We start from the raw sequence: 19,019 nt of genomic DNA on the forward strand, positions 1-19,019 counted from the left end.
TCCAATCCCGTGAAACCCGTGTGACATTACTGTTGAGTTTCCCTGTTTGGGGATCAGTCCTGTATCTTATCCATATATATTATTTCTTAACATTCGCTGAAACTTAATTTAAACTCATGAGACTGACAGAATATTATTACGTTAATAGGAGTAATCAATAATATAATTAGAATGTATGATAATGTGTTAACAATGTGAATCTGCCAAGCAACTAATAACAAAAACTGAAATAAATGTGGAGTAGGAGCAGGCCTATAAAGTAGCCTAAAATGGAAATTACAAGTATCTCAGATCTTTGTTTTAAGCACCTGAGTAATTGTATGAAGTCACATTCCATCACTGGAGACAAAAGAAAATCTTTGAAATTTTGACCAACATGGAACTTGTTGCGACATTGTCGGGAACTGTCATTTTATTTTGAAGCAGCTAACCGGACATTCGCAGTTTCAATATGGCGTACTTGACAATGGTGGCCAGTAGCTTACAGAAGGGACAGGCGGGACAGCGATGGGCCACAGCCGATCTTTCTCCCTGACAAATCGAACTACAGTCCGGACTCAGCTGTGGACGATGGAAACGCGGTAGTTGCGGTGTTTACTGCTGTTTCACGGTGTGTTTGTTTGTGGTTCATGACGCTGAAGCGGTAGAGTTTAGCTAACTTAGCAGAATTGTTCTTGCCGGGGGAGGAAGTTTTCTGCGGCAGAGGAAACATAATAGGAAACCGGGGAAGGGCCAGACTATCCCGACATGGAGGACTCCGGGTCGGCCCTGGAGAAGAATGTGGCTGACCTCACGGTGATGGACGTGTATGACATCGCCGCGGTGGTGGGCCAGGAGTTCGAGCGGATCATAGACCAGTATGGCTGCGAGGCTCTGTCCAGGCTGATGCCCAAAGTGGTGCGGGTCCTGGAGATCCTGGAGGTGATGGTGAGCCGCAGCAACATCAGCCCGGAGACCGAGGAGCTGCGGCTGGAGCTGGACAGGCTGCGGCTGGAGCGGATAGACCGGCTGGAGAAGGAGAAGAAGCACAGAAAGGTCTGCTCGGTCACATGTGGATTTACATCACACATGTTGGTTTTTGTTTCTTCACATTAGGATACCAAGTGTGACAGGGTCACGGAGGTACTGTGATTTAACCAGGAGTATATTAAAAGAAACAGTACCACAGGAAAGATACTCCGTGACAAGCTCAAATGTACTGAAACTATCAAGTGTGTAAAGTAATAAAAGAACAGAAGAGGCCAAGTAAAACTTTGAGGTACTTGTACTCAAATATGTCTAATTTATACAACTTTATACTTCTACTCCACAACACTTTGGAGGTAAATATGGTACCTCTGATTATAAAATCAACAAATAAATTCTGATTATTACCAGTGGTGGACAAAATATTCAGATACTTTGCTGATGTACCAGTAGCAGTACCACAATGTGAAAATACTCTGTTACATGTAAAACTCATTTATGCAAACATCAGATGAGATGAAACAGAACTTAAGTTTTCCAGGTGGAAACACAAATGCAGCTGCACAAAATAGGAAGAAAGTGCAAATATATAATCTAAAATATGCATAAGATTCAAAAACAAAATACACACAATTCAAAAAGTATGAGAGGCAAAGCAACAAACTAAACTAACTGATTAATCGGATATGAAAAAAGCTGCAGATTTTGGTAACTGAAAAAACAGTTAATTAATTGATCGACTAATTGTTTAAGCTCATATGGTACATAGAGTTGATTTTTTTCCCCCAGTGCATCATATTTTGTATGTTTTGATTTTTAACATAACTAAAGCTGTCAGATTATTGTAGCTGAGTGAAAGTCCTGTCCTGTGAAATGCATGAAAGTAAAGCACAGACTGGCTTTCTTGCCTTTGTACTCCACTTCAGTACTTGAGTAAATGTTCTTGCGTATTTGACTGAAGTTTCCCAGACACATTCCAGTTCCTGTTTGTTGAGCTACAGCCGATGGAAAACGTGCGTCTGACTCATCAGGAAAACGTCACACTGCAGTTCAGCTGTGTTTGTCAAATGTGTGATTCACCATTACACAGACTGAGCCTAATATATGTTGGCTCAAACGCGCCAGGCTGTCAAATCAGTAATTCAGCTTCAGTATATTTTCATGCCAATACTTTTGTGCATTTACACAAGCAACATTTTAAACTTTTACTTGTGACAGAGTACGACAGTATCCGAGTACTTCTTCCACCACTGACGAAATGTGTTGAGACACTGAAAGCTTAACGAGGTCCCAGCTGGAAACCGGTTTTTGTTAAAGGTCAAATGTAAGAAAATGAAACCAGTGGTTTAATCTTTAACGGCGTGCTGCATTTTATAAGCTCATCAAAAGTTTTGTCAAGTTAAATCTTAATCTGTCAGATGACTGTAGTGCATATAAAGCAGAGTAAAAGCACTCCTGCACTGCTAGAGACCACTTCGAGTCCCTGTGGAGAATCACCGAGTCCAAGTGTTGTGTTTAAATCAGGGTCACACAGTCGGTCTGCTCACCGCTATAAAAAGTTTACATGTCGGTGTCTCGTGACGGCGATCGGCTGCGTCTCACGAGTGTCACAAAGTTTCTGCTGTGACTGAGAGGTCGGGCAGCTTGTGTGGTTTTCACACGGATAATATTACATCTGCAGTAAAAGTACACTCAGTACGCAGCGCTGCAAACGGACGCAAGGACACTTTATTTTTTACTTGTTTATTTAAGGTTCAAAGCTTTCATTTGTCATATGCTCAAAAGGATGTTGGCTGCAAAAGGTAGCGTTCAATAAAGTATTTTACTAAACTGCATGATGACAGTGATTAGAGGAATACGAGTAAAAATGAGAAATATAAACATACAGAATAAAAATACAAAGACTTTAACTTGTTATACTGTCATTCCTCTCAGCCAACGCTGACGTCTTCACATGTCCAAAACCTGAAGACATTCAGTCAAATCTCCATGTTGGAGAAGCTGGAAACCAAGGAAAATACGACTTTAGCAATGATTAGAGTAAACTGAACTGAATCAGAGCTCTGCACTCCTGGCTGCACAGATGTGATTGGCATGTAAGTCCTTCATGAGCGAGGCTGAATCCGATTTGAGAGCTCAGTCGAGCTTCTGTCCATAAACACGCTGTGACAAATCAAAGGAAAAACAGAACAAAATGCTGATGCTTGATCCTCTGGGGATCCTGAATGTCTGCACGGGATTTCACTGCCGTCCACCAGGCGCTAAGGTGGGCCGTGTGTGCTTTGTTGTGTGGGTGCAGGAGCTGGAGCTGGTGGAGGACGTGTGGAGAGGAGAAGCTCAGGACCTGCTCACTCAGATCGCTCAGCTGCAGGAGGAGAACAAAAGCCTCCTCACCAACCTGTCCATCAAAGACCCCATGAGCGAGGAAGACCTGCAGAGGCATGAGGGTGAGGACACTGAAGGCAGGGTCCATCAGCAATAAACCCATGATGAAAATCATTTTTAGTTGCAGTCCTAATAGAATTAACTCTCACGTCTGTACGGTAAACATGACGTTCGCTTAGCATAAAGACTGGAAACGGGTAGAAACAGCCGGCCTGGCTCTGTCTGGAGGTAAGAAAATCCTCCTACCAGCCCCTCTAAAGCTCACTAAGTGACCCACTTCATGTGTGTGACCCGTCAGAGTACGAACTGAGCTAATTTATCAGCTTTACTGGACAGACATGACAGTTTTAACAGGTACTGAGTTCTGATTTTGAGGAAATCTTTCACTGTTTTTCATTCTCTCTCTCTCTCTCTCTCTCTCTCTCTCTCTCTCTCTCTGTCTCTCTCTCACACACACACACACACACACACACACACACACACACACACACACAAAGGACGCCTTCTCTGTGTGTGACGGCGAGCCAGTCAGAGGCACACAGAGGCCACAGTCACCCTGAAACACTGTGGACAGACCAGCCTCAGTGTGCATCCACACCTGCTAAACACACACGCGCGCACACACACACACACACACACACACACACACACAGAGGGTACCCTCTGTCCAACTCTGTCCAATAAAAACAGGTTATAAAGAATACAAATGGCTCCCGATTAAAAGTCTGCTTTGCCTCGTCTCGTCTTGTCTGTCTCCTCCCTGTGGTCACCAGGTATGACGGAGCGGGAGAGGCAGGTGATGAAGAAGCTAAAGGAAGTGGTGGACAAGCAGAGAGACGAGATCCGAGCCAAGGACCGAGAGCTCACGCTGAAAAACGAGGACATCGAGGCGGTAAGAGGAGGAGGAGGAGCTTGTGCACACGTTTTCATTTTGACATGTCCAGTACTCACAGATGTCACTTCGGTCATCTGATTCTCTCACGTGACAGGATATTTGTGCCAGCTGGACTTTAATGTGGGGCAGAGCGCTTGATGCAGGTGTACTCTGTGCTCTGGGCCTGCTTTCATGGTTTCCTTCTCCTGCTTCTGTCCGTGTGTTTGTGCAGCTCCAGCAGCAGCAGTCTCGCCTCATGAAAATCAACCACGACCTGCGACATAAAATCTCTGTGGTGGAGGCGCAGGGCAAAGCACTGATCGAACAGAAGGTGGAGCTGGAGGCCAGCGCTCAGGCGCGGGGGCAGGAAGTCGGGGCCCTTCGGCAGGAAGTCGCACGCTTGCGGGAGCGACTTCAAGGAGAGCAGCCTGCCCAGGACTCTGAGGAAGCCCCACCTGAGCCCCCCTCACCTGCAGAGGTAACAGCACAGGAAGTCAGGGTGTGAGCGCCATGTGAGGCTGTAGTCACAATGTGGTTGTTATGTGTTGAAAGGAGGACAGAAAAATATCTCTTTCATTAGGTTTTATCATTGAGTTAACGTTTAGACTTTAAAGGGACAGTTCACCCCTAAATCAAAGTTACATATTTTTCCTCTCACCATACCTTTAATGGCTTCCTGTTAGCTTAGTAAAAGTGCATTATGGGTTAATTGTGGGTCCATTTTCATCTTCCTCCTCACTTAATCATTTATTCTTGTATCTAAAAGGCTTAAACTGCCAGAAAAAAATGGATAGAAAAATAATTCGCTCATTTTATCCGTCCAAACTCGAAGCCACACGGCTTTTACAGCTTTTAATTGTGGCTGCATGAATCAATAAAAACACCCACCGTCTGACAGATGGAGATGATAAGCAGCACTGCTTTGTAAACGGATAATGAAGTGTCTTTCACTCCACCAGCTGCTGGTGGGGGCTGAGGGCTGGTCAGACAGACTTGAGCCCTCTGAGCTGAACCGGCCCCCCCTGCCTGGCTCCCTCAGCCCAGAGGGACACGAGGATGAGGAGGCTGAGGACGAGGCAGTGTTGCTTTGGGTAATACAGAAGTGCCTCTTAGTGAAGCAGGCTGGTGTGATTGTCCTGACTCCTTAGCTCCAAACCTGCACTCCCGCTCCCAGAACATCAGTCATGTTGGTAGAAACAAAAAGTAGTGGTTGTAGTTTGTGAGACCCATGAGACGTGCTGGAGCGGCCTGGCATGGGTGTGACTAACAGGGTCGGCAGGATCTGTCGCTCCAACTGGGTGAGACTTTCTGGACGACCGCACCGGCGACCTTTCTAAATATAGATCGCTTCAACAGCTCAGCCTCTAACAGCACTCGAAGTTGTCCTTGAATGCACCACGATCCAACACTGACAGTAGAAATGGTTGTTTAGAGTCCAACTGAAATCACATTGCAGGTTTACTTTCTGCTACGGAATACAGAACGCCAAGCACATTTATTCATTTTAAACCAGATCTCCTACAAAGCAGTAACCTTGATGTCTTATCATAAAAATCCAATTTGTCACCAAGTGAAGCAAAATTTTAAACTGAATTTCCTTAAAAGAGCAGCTGGTGGATTATTTCTCCACTCCTGGCTTTTATTTTGATTATTTCTCACCGTGAAAAGAAATTTGATTTTCAGCTGGACTTAAACATTATTGATAGAACGCGTATTAATACGAATTATGATGTTTTTTTTGGCTCAGTGCATGAGTGACTTCTGTCATCTGCATGTGTTGTCGAAGTCTTTCGGGTGTTTTTTTTAACAGACAGCGAATGTCTTGAGTGTGCTGAGTTAAAACAAACAAACAAACAAACAAACAGAGTTTTAGCTTAAAGGGAGGAGGGAAGGGCCAACAAATGTATTGGAACCAGGCCTGATGTCTGACTCAGCCCAACGTTTGCCACCAGGAGGCGATGTGCGATGAGGACATGCCTGCTGTGTTCCAATATTTTACCAAGGTATCCTCACTTCCTTCCCTCCTTCCCACCTTCCCACCTTCCTTTCCTCTGGTTTCCTTTCCTCTTTGTGATGCACTTTGTCCCCCTGACAGGAGGCGTTGTGCGAGGAGGAGGCGGGAGGCCTGGACTCAAAGGACCCTAACCGGCCCCGGTTCACCCTGCAGGAGCTGAGGGACGTCCTCCACGAGAGGAACGAGCTCAAGGCCAAAGTCTTCCTGCTGCAGGAGGAGCTGGCCTACTACAAAAGGTACTCGCAGACACGTGAATTTCAGTCTGAGGAGACGAATCCCCACCAAGCTGCTGATAATCACCGCGGTGTGTTTTCATAGCGACGAGACAGAAGACGAGGTCGTCACTCCCAGTCCTTCTCCCTCACCTGAACTGAGGACTCGCTCTCGTTCTTCGGCCCAGCCAGAGTCGGGAATCAAACGCCTGTATGTGGTCCTCACACACACACACACACACACACACACACACACACACCAGCTCATGAAAACACTCGTCTGTTAAAGTCTCACAGACTCCCGTCCTTCACTTTGAGATTAAAATCAACGCCAGGCTGCTTTGCACGCGCTCAGTAAAAGCTAGCTGAAGTGATCACCGCACGGCCAAACATTTCACTCTTCAGGTGATGTGCAAATGAGATCTTGGCTTGGCTTGGTTTCTTTAGGTGAGAAGTAACATCTGCTCACATCTGGGACTGTTTCAGGCTGAGAACAGCAGCTTTGTGGGGCTCGGCTGTCATCTGTGATATTTTAGTATCATCACCAATAAAAGAGGCACATTAGAACCAAAACTGAAAACAAAAACCGCAAGGAGAGTTTCAGCTGTATCCACTCAAAAATCCAGAGATTATAACTGGAAACGGCTCACGCCACACGCCCACTTCCTGTGTTCGTTTGGCCTGTGATAACAAAGAACCCGGCAGCCGAGCGAAGCGCGTCAGACTCTGCTGTTTGGGAGGGCTGCTGCTGTGCTTCGTGCTGCAGATCAGAGGCCCAAACCAGATGAGCTAAAATAACAATCAGAGGAGCTTTTGTTGTGGAGGATTAATGAAGGGCTGAGCTCTGATGAGAAACTCATTAGCTGTTAAGACCCACAGTGACATTTGATGTGATCACTGGGTCACCCAGCGGGTTGGTTCAGTATGTGGTCTGCTCGGAGGCTGGTGCAGCGAGGAGGGGAATTTCAACTGTCAAACACTGCAGAGCTTTTCATTGCGAGTTCATCTGTTGATAACTTTAACAGTTAAACAAATTGTTTGGTTTACAGAACGTCAAAAAAACTGTGAAAAATGTCCTACGTAGTGTCCCAGAGTTCACTTCCGATAACTTGTGTCACATGACCAGGCATGTGACGGCTCCTGCTTAACAAACCGTGTGTGTGCGTGTGTGTGTGCTGCATTAGCGTCCTCCTCTGTCTCACATTTTACTTCAGACACGCTCGCCGCTCTATGCGCATGCTTAAAGCTTAGCGTGTTTTGGTCATGTGACACGTGTAGCATGCGACATCTGCGCAGAATTCCCACGCCTCAAATGAAGGAGAGTGTTTTCATGTGCCTGCACCCATTTGGTTTCTCTGTCTACACTGAAAGGCATCACTTGTTGTGGTTTGGGTCAAGCGGAGGTTGACGTGGTCCCTGTCTCCCCCTCTCCCTCCCCCCCTCTCCGTGTGCCTCTTCCTGTTTGTGTGTCTTTACCTCTGTGTAACAGGATCTTCACAGCCATCATGCCGATGGTGGCGGCTGGTTTGATCCCAGATGACCCCACTTTACAGCCAATCAGACGTCTCGTATCGCTTGTATGACTCTGTGTTTGGTCGGCTTCAGCGTTCTTTCTTAGCTAACAGCCGCCGTCCCCTTGCATGTGTCGCATTTTGAGCCCCACCCCCCCTTACAGTATTCTGATTGGCTGGTTGTGGGGCTGTCTTATTATCGCTGTCCAATGGGACAACTGTGGATCAGCCAGTCAGAATATGAAGTCTGTCTGTCTGTCTGTCTGTCTCGTCTTGTGTCCTCCCTCACTGACCACAGTAACAACCTGACGTCTGCGCTTTAAACTAAAGTGTCTTTAGCTCCTCCATAGTTAGTGACTAAAGCGCTCATCATGTTTCACACTGCAGTGCTGATCAGTTCACACAGGGTGAGTTCATTCCAGTTATAATCTCCTGAAGTTTATTTTTATTCATTCATGTGTAAAAAAACAACAGTCAAGTATTAAAACTGCTGCTGATGTAGAAGAGCTGAGACATCAATGTAATTTCTGTAAACAAATCAATAAGTATGGTGAATGATCGTTAACTCATTCAATCAGCATTCCTCTGCTGTTCAGCTCAGACCACTTTACTTCAGTAAGTAAACAAGCAAATGACATTTTGATTCGCATTTGTCAGTGCAGCCAATAAGCAGGAAGAATTGGGATTAACAGGAAACTTTTCTCACAGGAATAACACACAAATCACAGTTCACTTGTGAAAACGTGTCAGCACACGTGCGCGCAGCTGCGCAGTGTAACACTCTAACGCTGCTTTGCAAAAGACTGATCCACTGTTGCTGTGAACCGCTGCCCTCCATTAAAAGACGTTTCCTCCGTCTTCCCTCCGTCCTCCCAGGTTTAGCTTCTTCTCTCGTGACAAGCCGCGGAGCTCGCAGCCCGGCGGCGGCTCGTGGGCGGCCAAGGACGACGTGTACACAGAACAGGCCCAGGAGGCGCTCCAGCACATGTAGTCACCGGAGGGGACTCGTCGAGGTCACTCGAGCTCCAAAACTCTTAACACTCCGTGCCCATCACTCGACGGCGGCTCGTGAAGAGTCGACCGCACACCAAACCACCGCTAGTGACTCACACCGCAACTGAAATATCAAACGTTTGAGGTGAGGAGGCCGAGGGAAAGACGAGGCTCCAGCTTGGATAAAGAAATTCTGAAAACCCCTTTTAAAAAGTTTATCTAAACACCTGAGAACCGCACTGTGTGTCTCAGTGAGACCCTAAAAACATCGTGTGTGTGCTTCCTGAAGTGCTTCAGCATCAGGCGGCAGCAGAGGACAAGGATGGACACTGGGAGGTTGTCGTAGCCGGAGTGGTTGGTGGTATGTTGGTGAACGTGAGAGGGTGAAAAGTGAACGGATGAAGGCTTGGGACTCCAAAATGTGGTGCAGATCATCATCAGTCTCCAGATGGCGACTGACGAGTTTTTAAGGTTTTGTCACGTAAAGATGAAGGTTTTATGTCAGAATCCTCGTGGAGCTGAAAGGCAAAGCTGCACAGAAACACACACAATCACGGCAGCTCGTTCTCACGACGGCAGCAACACCTCCGAGCGCCATCACCGGCGCTCTGCTGTGCAGCTCCACGAGGAGGACGAGTCCTGGGATCACGTGGGAAATGATGCTTAGAAACGCAACTCGCGAGCCGAAAAACGCCCGACAGATGCTTTTATCGACTGAAATACGGCAAACAGAAGGCAAAAACACGTGAGGCGTGTGGTCGGATAAAAACAGATACATGATGAGATGCTGAGTCAGACTAACTCAGAAATAGTAAGTGAATTTCGACTTTATATATCTCATAATTTGGCTTTTTAAATCTTCAGCTTTGAATCTTTTTTGACTCAATATCTCATAATTTAGAGTGGGAGTATTTTTGCTTAATGGGCTTAAAAATGGGCTTCTGTCAGTCGGCTCGTGCGTAAGAGCAGTTGCGTCACGTCACGTTCTGATGATCAGTCAGGTGACGTCACGTGTTTTTAATACCGTCAGCAAATCCAATGAAAAGAACAAAACCTGGTTCATCTGCTTGGAGCTCTGATGAAAACATCTGATAAAAACCACAGTGTGCATCTGTTTCAGGAAATTATTTTGCACCTTTTAAAAAGGAACCTGCTCTGTTTCTGTCCTGTTACCCACCGCTGAATCTGATCTTTTCACCAGATCTGTGGAAAAGGTGGAGTAACACCAGTGTTGTCCTTTAAAATCACGAGTGTCTTCCTGTGAATTTGTTCTGTCTACAAGCCACTGAGCCTGACATTATTTAAAACACAGAATTTCATTTAAAAAAGGCACTTCTTGCTCCTGAGCTAACAGGAAACCTGAACTAAAGAACAAGTTTTTGCAGGTTTTGCTCCTAAGTAAGGCAAAAGTAAACATTTTTGTATCATTTGCCATCACCCAAACATCTTAAAAAATACATTAAAATATGCACTTGAAGATTTAGGCTTTTTAAAGGCACAGTTCACCCCCAAACTATGGATGAAAGGCCAGCTAACGTTACAGCTCAGTCGAGGAGATGCCATTGAAGTTTACACCCTGCTGTCGTTTCCTTCTGCGCAGTGAGACAGAGAGAAAATAGTTCCTCCGTGAAAGTGCTCACAGCAGGATCTGTGGATTATTTTGAGTAACTGATTCATGATTTATGGAAAGAGACACTGTTCAAATATAAATACATAGGTTTTGATTTCGGGGTGAAATGTCCCTTTAACCCCTGACAGGAAGCATGTACGCGTCGACTTGTGCTCATATGCATCATTTGTACGAGTCCTCCCACGTGGCTCCAGAGCTCTGGTGTCTCAGGTGTGGACACTCGTCAGGTTGTGTTCGGGACTCCGCGGAGAAGTTCGAAATGACAGAATCAGATTTTGGTTTTCTGAAACGGTGAAAGCAAAGTTAATGAAGCTGAGGTGTGGTTTACATTTGTTTAAAAAAATGCTAATTGTTGGTCGCTGCTTCTGCTTTTCCAGCTTGGCCCCACGCTGTGGTGTGTTTTAATAGTTAGTTTACTTTCATTTAAGGCTAAAAACCACAGATAATATTTATTGCAGTGGAGCCTCGTGTTCTCCAGCTCATCTGGAAGTCAAAGGGATCTGGACGGTTCAGACAGGAAAGTAGTGAAACATTAAAAGGGAAATGCGGTGAAACGAGACGACCTGTCAGCGTTGATCACCGCCTCTCCCTGTGTTGTCCTCATTAAAATGGATATTTAAAAGACATAACGATGACCCGTGTCTACAGTAATAAAAACTCTGTCATGCCTGAGGTCTTGGTCTGTTACTTTGAGTTGTTTTCATCAGGCTTATCTCGCTTTCCAAAGCTCCTACAGAGTGAGAGAGGACGTTTATATAAACCAAACCTCATGGGTAAAATCCACGTAATGCCCCTTTAAACTCTTTCAGTTCACCTTTAAAACTGAAGATGGGCGTGAAGCTGCTGACATTCCGGTGATATTCATTCTCTTTATTTACCATATATACCATTTAATGTTGCAGCTGCTGCTACAACATGCTTCACATGCTCGGGTGATTGGATTAAAGCTGAATTCATTTTGTCCCTCCGACCTCCCGTAGACGTCTTTAATTCATGCATTTGTCAAAGCAACTGTACATTTAGAAGAACTTGGCTTGTTTCAGCCTGCTGACTATCCAGAACCATATTTATTTTATTTTGTTTTACCTTATTCCATTTTATTTTATAATCTACTATTATGTGTTACTCGCTCTTTTGTTATATGTATGCACCAATCACCAAGACAAATTCCTAGTAATGTGAAACCTCTTCACTTACATGGCAATAAAGACGATTCTGATTCTGATCACCCGGGTGCAAAAAACATAAGAACAAATGAGGCTCCCACTCGTGTTACTTGCATATTAACATCTTTATTTGTCGATGCCTAAACCCCAGCATTAAGATTTATTCAGCGCTACAACAGCAAAGGTCTATTATGTCCTAAAAATGGCCGACAGGTCGGTTTGCCCCTCAGGTTATTATTGCATCAGTTCTTCATGAAGAAAGGAGTAAATCCACCACGATTAAGAAAGGCTCACTTCACACGTGACACAATGCTACTGTTAGAGGTGGCATCATGTGTTACACACAGCGGGTTTCCTGACACGTTTGTATGACTGGGCTCTGACCAGACTTCTTCTCAAATCAAATTAAAAACAGATGGATCAGACTGATTATTGTGGAAACCGGACTCGCTCTCCTACTGTGGTTTACACTTTAATGTCCTGTACAACATGAAAGAGGCGGAGAGGATGGACTACGTTTGGTTCATCAGCCTGTGGGCCTCCATAGCCTGACCTGCTACAAATCACTAAAACATTAAATTCAGTTCAACATTTTGGAAAATACGTTTTTTCATTTTCTTGCAGAAAGTTAGATCTGCTGCTTTCAGTTTGAAGCTACAACCAGGAGGTAAGTAGCTTAGCTTAGGTTAGCTTAGCATAGAGACTGGGGGGATAAGATGCTAATTACTGAGCTTCAGAGGTGCTGGCGCTAAGCTAACTACCGTCTTGCTGTAGCTTAACATTAAACAGAAAGATATGAGAGTGGTGTCAATCTTCTCATCTACCTCTTGGGAAGAAAGCAGACATCAAACATTTTCTTTACAACAAAGCCAGTGTGATTTCCAAAATTATGATACCAATAAAGAAAAAAAAAGATCTATAATAACTGAGATGACATCGGCTGCAGTACAAACAGCAGCTGTAGGAAGAGAGTGCTGTACAACAAAATAAAAGTACGTGATCATGTGACATCTTTGTTTAAAATTGTTATTTCATTGGGAGACAAAAGATTAATGCCTGTGTGCTATTTAGTTAAGAGGAATGTAATAAAGTGTCTCTTAGTGATTTGCTAGATGAGGATAAATAAAACACAAATCAAGATAAATAAGAAACGTGTGGTCGGAGGACTCTTTAAATGTGACCTTCATGCTCCATTTAACGGCGAGTACACGGCGAGGTCACCTAAACTAAACACCCTCACTTTCACGTGGAACGCCTGGCTGTCTGTGAGCGTTTAGAAAACCTGCAGAGGCTGTAAGAGTTCACCAAACTCACTTCCTGTCCAGACACTGGACATGTTGGACAGGCTGGTTTCTTGTGTGAAACAAAGCGTGACACGTGACGTGAAAGACATGCAGTTCTTTTTCTTTTTCCTTGGCTTCTTTGACATTTTGGGAAATACTTTAAATCGCTTTCTTGCTTTTCGATGATAACGTCTCTCATTTCTGTCAGTCAGATGTCAAGCTGCAGACATCAGGCTATTAGCTTAGCTTAGCATCACGATTGGGAACAAGAGGAAGCAGTTAGCCTGGCTTAATCTGCCTTCCAGTCTGTTCAATTTTATTTGGTTTGTATTTTGGGCAGCTTGTGATCACTTTCAGTGTTAAAAGCTTATAATAAAAAAGCCATCACATAAAGTTTAGTAAACTGATCAGCATTTTCAGTTCATTAAACCCAAACTGGCATAAATGTTCCAGTTTGGTCAGACAGAAGACGTTTTACTCGTTTATTTTTCAGTCACTGGTTTTGAGTTTCCTCAAACTGTTTGGATTTTTCCCCCTCATCATTCAGCCACAGAACGTGACGCTCCTTCCCGCCATGACAGGCCAAACACGACGATGGCCACCAGTGATAAGCGTGCGATACGAGAGTCACATCGTCGGACTCTTTGCAAGAAGGTGAAAACTTCCCAAAATGTCAAACTAGTCCTTTAAATCACGCTTGGATTTGCAACAGCGAGCCAATAAATATATTTACACAGTGCAGCAATATTAGACATGAGTGTCATGAGTGGAAGATTTTCTATTAAAGTGAAACAGAAGGAAGCTCTGACAGCTGAGAACTGAGATGTTTACCCGCCAGCTTTCATACACGTTTCTGTTTTAATGACCGTGACAGAACGTACTGCGGGTATCAGCTTGTGTATTAATGCAACATGTACATGATAATTCAAATGCATTTTAAACATTAAAAAAATACAATATAGTCTAAAAGAATGTGTGAAAGAAGGAGGAAAACTATTCATTTAATCGGTTTCTGTAGCTTGTCTGTGTGTTCAACATTATTTTACACTTCAAAAAAGTAAAATATTTTATAATCAGGAGCCAAAATCGCCAGCTGAAGCTCGAGTTTGGTAAACTGTTACACCTCCACATAACACGGGGAGACTGTGAGAGTTTCGATGGCTGAAATCAAATTCCACTCAGAACTGAATATATATATATATATATATTTTTTTTTTTCTTTAAAAAAAGGGTTTGCAAGTTTGCATCTCATAGTTGTTGCTGATCCAAAAGGGCTCTGGGGCCATAAATACAAGTATTGCTAACGACTAATTAAGAAAAAGCAGTATAAAAATGCAGAGCATTAACTACCACCTGCATGCTGTAAAGCATCTATAGGTGGTACAAAATGTACAAAATAAATGTGCTGCAAAACAACCAGAACGTCTCATAAACACATAAATAAAAAGTACCGACGTCCATCTGACGAGGCAGGTGGACCTCAACTGAAATGTGATAAGTACCCCACAAACCCCCCTCTGAACCCATAACCACCGCCCCGACTTCCTCTATACTGAACAAAAAGGGGACACATTCTGTCTCTAAGGCATTTTGTACACTAGCTAATGAGAAACACAAGCGTTACTGAACGTTTCCCTGCTCTTTCAGGAGGAATCAGTATTTGAGCCACGGGTGAGCCGCGATGGAGGCCTTACTGCGGTCCCCGTAGTCGTAGAGCAGCTCCTCGCCCTCGTCGATGTCCCGAGAGGCGACGAGGATGAGGTGAGGGACGCCGTTGATGTCATGGAGTTTGGTTTGGCAGTTTCCGTTCTTACTGTGGTTTATCAGCCTCCCCATTCGACCAGTCTCTTTTGTGGCGTCCACACTGTTGAAACGAAACAAAACGCGACGTTCACACTTCTATTAATTAATTAATTCAAAGGACATCAAATTGTCTTCTCTACAAGAGCTCAAACTTTAAAGTAAAAGACGTATTTTCTAATCAAAGTCCATTTATGGTATTGAACCTCATCCATGAAGGCGGGACTGCAGACTGTGACCACTTTGGAGACGGTCACTCGCAGCTTCTCCACGCTGGCACTACATTTACATGTTGTGATAATGTATGAAAAGTAGAAATGAACTGGTTTGTCATACCAGTATGTTTTGCAGAGGTACTGGAAGTAGTACATGTAGCAGCCAGTGGCAGGGTTTTGAGCGTATTCAGCCTCCCTCTTTTTGGCGTCGGTGATCTGCAGCAGGTCTCCGTGATACTCCACCACGTACTCGCCTTTCTGGAAGCACCGAGTGGCAAACACGGCTCTGCCCTTTCCTTCAATGTGTTGCACCTACAAAAAGGTTTGAGGGGTTTTCCATCAAGACACACAGCTGGAAAAACTTTACATGAATGTTGTTACTGAGCAGATACTTCATACAGACAGAGACAATTCCTCTCTGATGGCAGCTGCAGTCGCACCAATGAAACCTGCGTTACTGAACTGAGGTTCCTGAACACATCAGCCACAGGTGCAACACACCTGGCATCCAAAGCTGCAGAGTTGTTCAAATATTAGAGAGAGAAGCAGAAAACTGAGTGTACCTCCATTCCTTCCTCTATTCCCTTTGTGATGAGATCATCTATGTGCTTCTTTTCTTCACACTGGCAACAAAAGGAACACGAGGTGGTATTACACACTCAAACACACATTCAGAACACCCACACTGGAAATAAAACCATGAGTTTCACACAGGCGGGATCAGAGGACCGCAATGGCACAAATATCAGACGACCTGGACTGAGATGTGATCCCCACCAACTCAGAAAAATCTGTTTGGAGATTAATTCTTCATCAGGCGAGAAATCACAAATTCTCAATGATCTCATCTCACATGCACTCACTTCAACCAATATGGTAACACTGATAATATAATGTAGACCATATAGACAAAAGTATTGGGACAGCTGCCCATCACACCAACAGGGACTTTAATGATGTCTCATTCTAAAAACACAGACAGCTTTGCAGCTCTAACAGCTTCCACTCTTCTGTGAAGGCTTTCCACAACATGTTGGAGTGTTTCTGTGGGAATTTGTGCCCATTCATGCAGTAGAGCATTTGTGAGGTCACACACTGATGTTGGACCAAAAGGCCTGGCTCACAATCTCCGTTCCAGTTCATCCCAAAGGTGTTGGATGGGGTTGAGGTCAGGGCTCTGTGTGGGCCAGTCAAGTTCTTCCACACCAAACTCATCCAACCATGTCTTTATGGAGCTTTGCTTTGTGCACTGGGGCACAGTCATGCTGGAATAGAAAAGGGCCTTCAACAAACTGTTGCCACCAAGTTGGAAGCATAGCATTGTCCAAAATGTCTTGGTATGCTGAAGCATTAAGATTTCCGAGTCCAAAACCTGAAAAATGGCTCAATCCCAATACTTTTGTCTGTATAGTGTATACAATATCTGATTTAATATAACATAGTTAATTTCATCTTACCTTAAGCTCTGTTTTGCTTTTTCTCGAGCTCCGTCTTATTGGATAGTAGTCAGTAACTTTTCTGTTTTGGGAGTTTTTCCCTCCTGCACTGTGGTGGACAAAAAGAGAACACAACAACTTTTATTTCAACTACATGAACAACAATGACACCATCGTGTTAGTTGACGCCACTGGTGGTTGCATCAGTAATGAGGACGTACATCCTTAGTGTGGATTTCTTTCCTTTGACCTTGAGGAGGACTCCTCTCCGCGGTTTGCTGTGGAGGGCGCTGCTGTTGTTGGCGTGGAGGGGAGTGTGAGATAAGCTGCTGCTGAGGGGCAGGGGGAGGTCGGCGGAGGAGCGAAGGCAGGACTGAGTGCAGTAGAGCTGCGGAGGCGACGGCTGTTCATCTGACCAGCAGGGTGAACACTGGCTGTAGCTGCTCTCCATCTCTGAGAGTGCAGCCTTTGAGTCTTTTGGTGTGGGGCTGATGGCGTTTGTTCTCCTGCCTGAGAGGAACGAGAGGATGAAACAACAGCTCATCATCATGCTGCAGTTCCTGTTTCCTCTTGCTGCGTCCCTTTGCACAAGCTACCGACAAATGAAAATAAATTGCTGTCTGTTTGTTCTGCTGTGGAGGGTTTAGTCGGTAAAAAGACTCCCCTGAGCTGCAGATCAGCGTGTGCTTACCTTCTCCCTGCCTCTGGGCGTCATTGTGCTGGCAGCACATCGGAGAGCGCCTTCCCTCCTGAGTCACCTTGATCGTATTTTCATCATGAACTGGTGATAGGGACCTGGTGCAGCTTAAGACGGTGACTGAATGGCTACTGCATACGATCTCCTGTGGACACGGAGAGAAAATATGTTGGGTTTCAGCTTCACGCAAAACAAAGTGAACACACAAGAACACATAAACATACAAAAAAATAAATTAAATTAATTAAGAGAGCGCAAACGTAAACCCAGTGAAAATCCTTTTTCTTTTCACTTTAAAGTATGACTGAGGTGATTAGTCTGGTGTATTATAATTATTAATCTGAACTGAATCTCATAAACTGATCCCCCCCTCTGAAGTGTAGTGGTAGGAGTACTTCAAACTGATCCGTGTGCAGTACTTGACGGTGTGGGTGGGGCACCATGCTGCTCCACACCCGCCCATCAGCCCCTTTAAATCAGACTCAAAGGCACAACCAGGCCTGTTGGCTCGTCAAATCCATTAAAGCTGAAGTGTGCTTCAACACATGCTGTTGAACGGAAAACAGACGAATCCGTGCGTCTCTGGGTCTCGTCCGATGTCACAAACACCGATGTGCCCCCAGCTAGCGGCCACATGTAACCAGCTTACGTTAGCAAAGCGCTCCTCAACAAAAAGCCTCTCGTCTGGAGCTACAGTAACTGCAACAACTTACAGTAAAAATCACCGGGGATCGGTAATATTCACTGTGAGATTACGCACGAATACGTTAGCCTCATTTCATTCTCAAAGGAGGAATAAATCCACTTTAGACTGCTTTCATCTAAGGTATTTAACCCGTGTTTAATGATGCCCTAAACAAGCAAACTTACCCCGTTCATGTCCGACTTGTTTTCTGTCGTGGCTACTCGCTCGGCTCTAGCTTCTCGTTTCGAGGCAAAAAAATAAAAATAAATTAATTTTTGGTCAGCTAGAGATCAGCCTTGCCCTGCCCGTACAGCAGTGTCCTCCCTGCAAGCTGGCCCCCTTCCACGGTGACTGTGGGCCCTTCTGTTGTTTCTAAACTGCCAGCAGCTCAGCCCATGAAGCCTCCACAGCTCCTGTCCGCCATTTTTCTTCATGTAAATGGACAGGGGCAGAGGCGAAGCAATGTCGCCCTCTGCAGGCCGGCAGCGGCTGTGCAGAGCCCACACAGGGAGGGAAGGAAAGAGTCAGAAACTCAGTACTTAATACCACAGTTTAAAAATACTCTGCTACAAGTCCTGCATTAAAATGTTATTCAAAGGAAAGAATGTAAGTCCAGTCAGGAAATGTACTTAAAGGGTTCATTGTGATCGTTCTGCTATTAAATATAATATCATTACATTATTATGGCCATTAATGTAAAAGCAGAGTTTTACTGTTGTTGGCTGAGATTGAGCTTCTTTTGAACTATTTTGCACAGATGATTATTATATTATTTTCTCCATTAACTGACTGATTGTTTGGTTTATAAAAATTCTTAAAATAGTTCAAAACAGCCCAGGATGGCGCTCTTGTGGTGTTTGTTTTGTCCAAACTGACTTGTGAAGCTGAAACTGTGAAATGTTTTTGAATGAGAAATGAAAAAACAATGATAATTAACAAAACACAAAGCATTTAAGTGTTCTTTCAGTGTTCAATCGTGTGACTTTAGATGTACTTGAATATTTTCATATGCTTTGGGTACAAAAATCTTCATCTATAAAGTAACAAAAAACTAAAGCTGTTGAATAATCGCTGTTTAAATTACCACATTTCTCTCTGAAATGTAGTGGAGAAGAAGTAGAAGTAGAATGAGAAAAAAGACTCACGTATCTT

At 44.4% G+C, this 19,019-nt stretch overlaps 2 protein-coding genes across 6 annotated transcripts; one reads left to right on the forward strand and one right to left on the reverse strand.

Moving 5' to 3' along the window:
- The first annotated feature begins 436 nt into the window (after positions 1-436).
- On the forward strand, positions 437-11,257 carry rilpl1 (Rab interacting lysosomal protein-like 1). Of its 5 annotated transcripts, XM_046374504.1 has the most exons (10): positions 437-1,035; positions 3,266-3,413; positions 4,125-4,243; positions 4,458-4,703; positions 5,185-5,316; positions 6,178-6,228; positions 6,321-6,475; positions 6,558-6,662; positions 7,941-8,028; positions 8,839-11,257. In XM_046374504.1, the coding sequence occupies exons 1-10, from the start codon at positions 748-750 to the stop codon at positions 8,842-8,844; spliced, it is 1,338 nt and encodes a 445-aa protein (XP_046230460.1). In that variant the 5' UTR covers positions 437-747; the 3' UTR covers positions 8,845-11,257. The 5 variants fall into 5 exon arrangements, with proteins under 5 accessions (XP_046230460.1, XP_046230462.1, XP_046230459.1 ...); XM_046374506.1 differs by lacking the exon at positions 8,839-11,257 and having other exon boundaries at positions 7,941-8,034; XM_046374503.1 differs by lacking the exon at positions 7,941-8,028 and having other exon boundaries at positions 438-1,035.
- A 600-nt stretch (positions 11,258-11,857) lies between these two features.
- Positions 11,858-18,351, reverse strand: kmt5aa (lysine methyltransferase 5Aa). Its single transcript, XM_046374515.1, has 7 exons — positions 18,053-18,351; positions 17,177-17,327; positions 16,707-16,995; positions 16,507-16,594; positions 15,613-15,672; positions 15,171-15,361; positions 11,858-14,898 (listed from the first exon to the last, which is right to left on the reverse strand). Exons 1-7 carry the CDS (start codon positions 18,059-18,061, stop codon positions 14,688-14,690), a joined length of 999 nt encoding a protein of 332 aa, XP_046230471.1. The 5' UTR covers positions 18,062-18,351; the 3' UTR covers positions 11,858-14,687.
- Positions 18,352-19,019: the final 668 nt, after the last annotated feature.

The sequence above is a fragment of the Scatophagus argus genome, chromosome 20 (assembly GCF_020382885.2).
Source record: "Scatophagus argus isolate fScaArg1 chromosome 20, fScaArg1.pri, whole genome shotgun sequence".
Classification (NCBI taxonomy): Eukaryota; Metazoa; Chordata; class Actinopteri; family Scatophagidae; genus Scatophagus; species Scatophagus argus.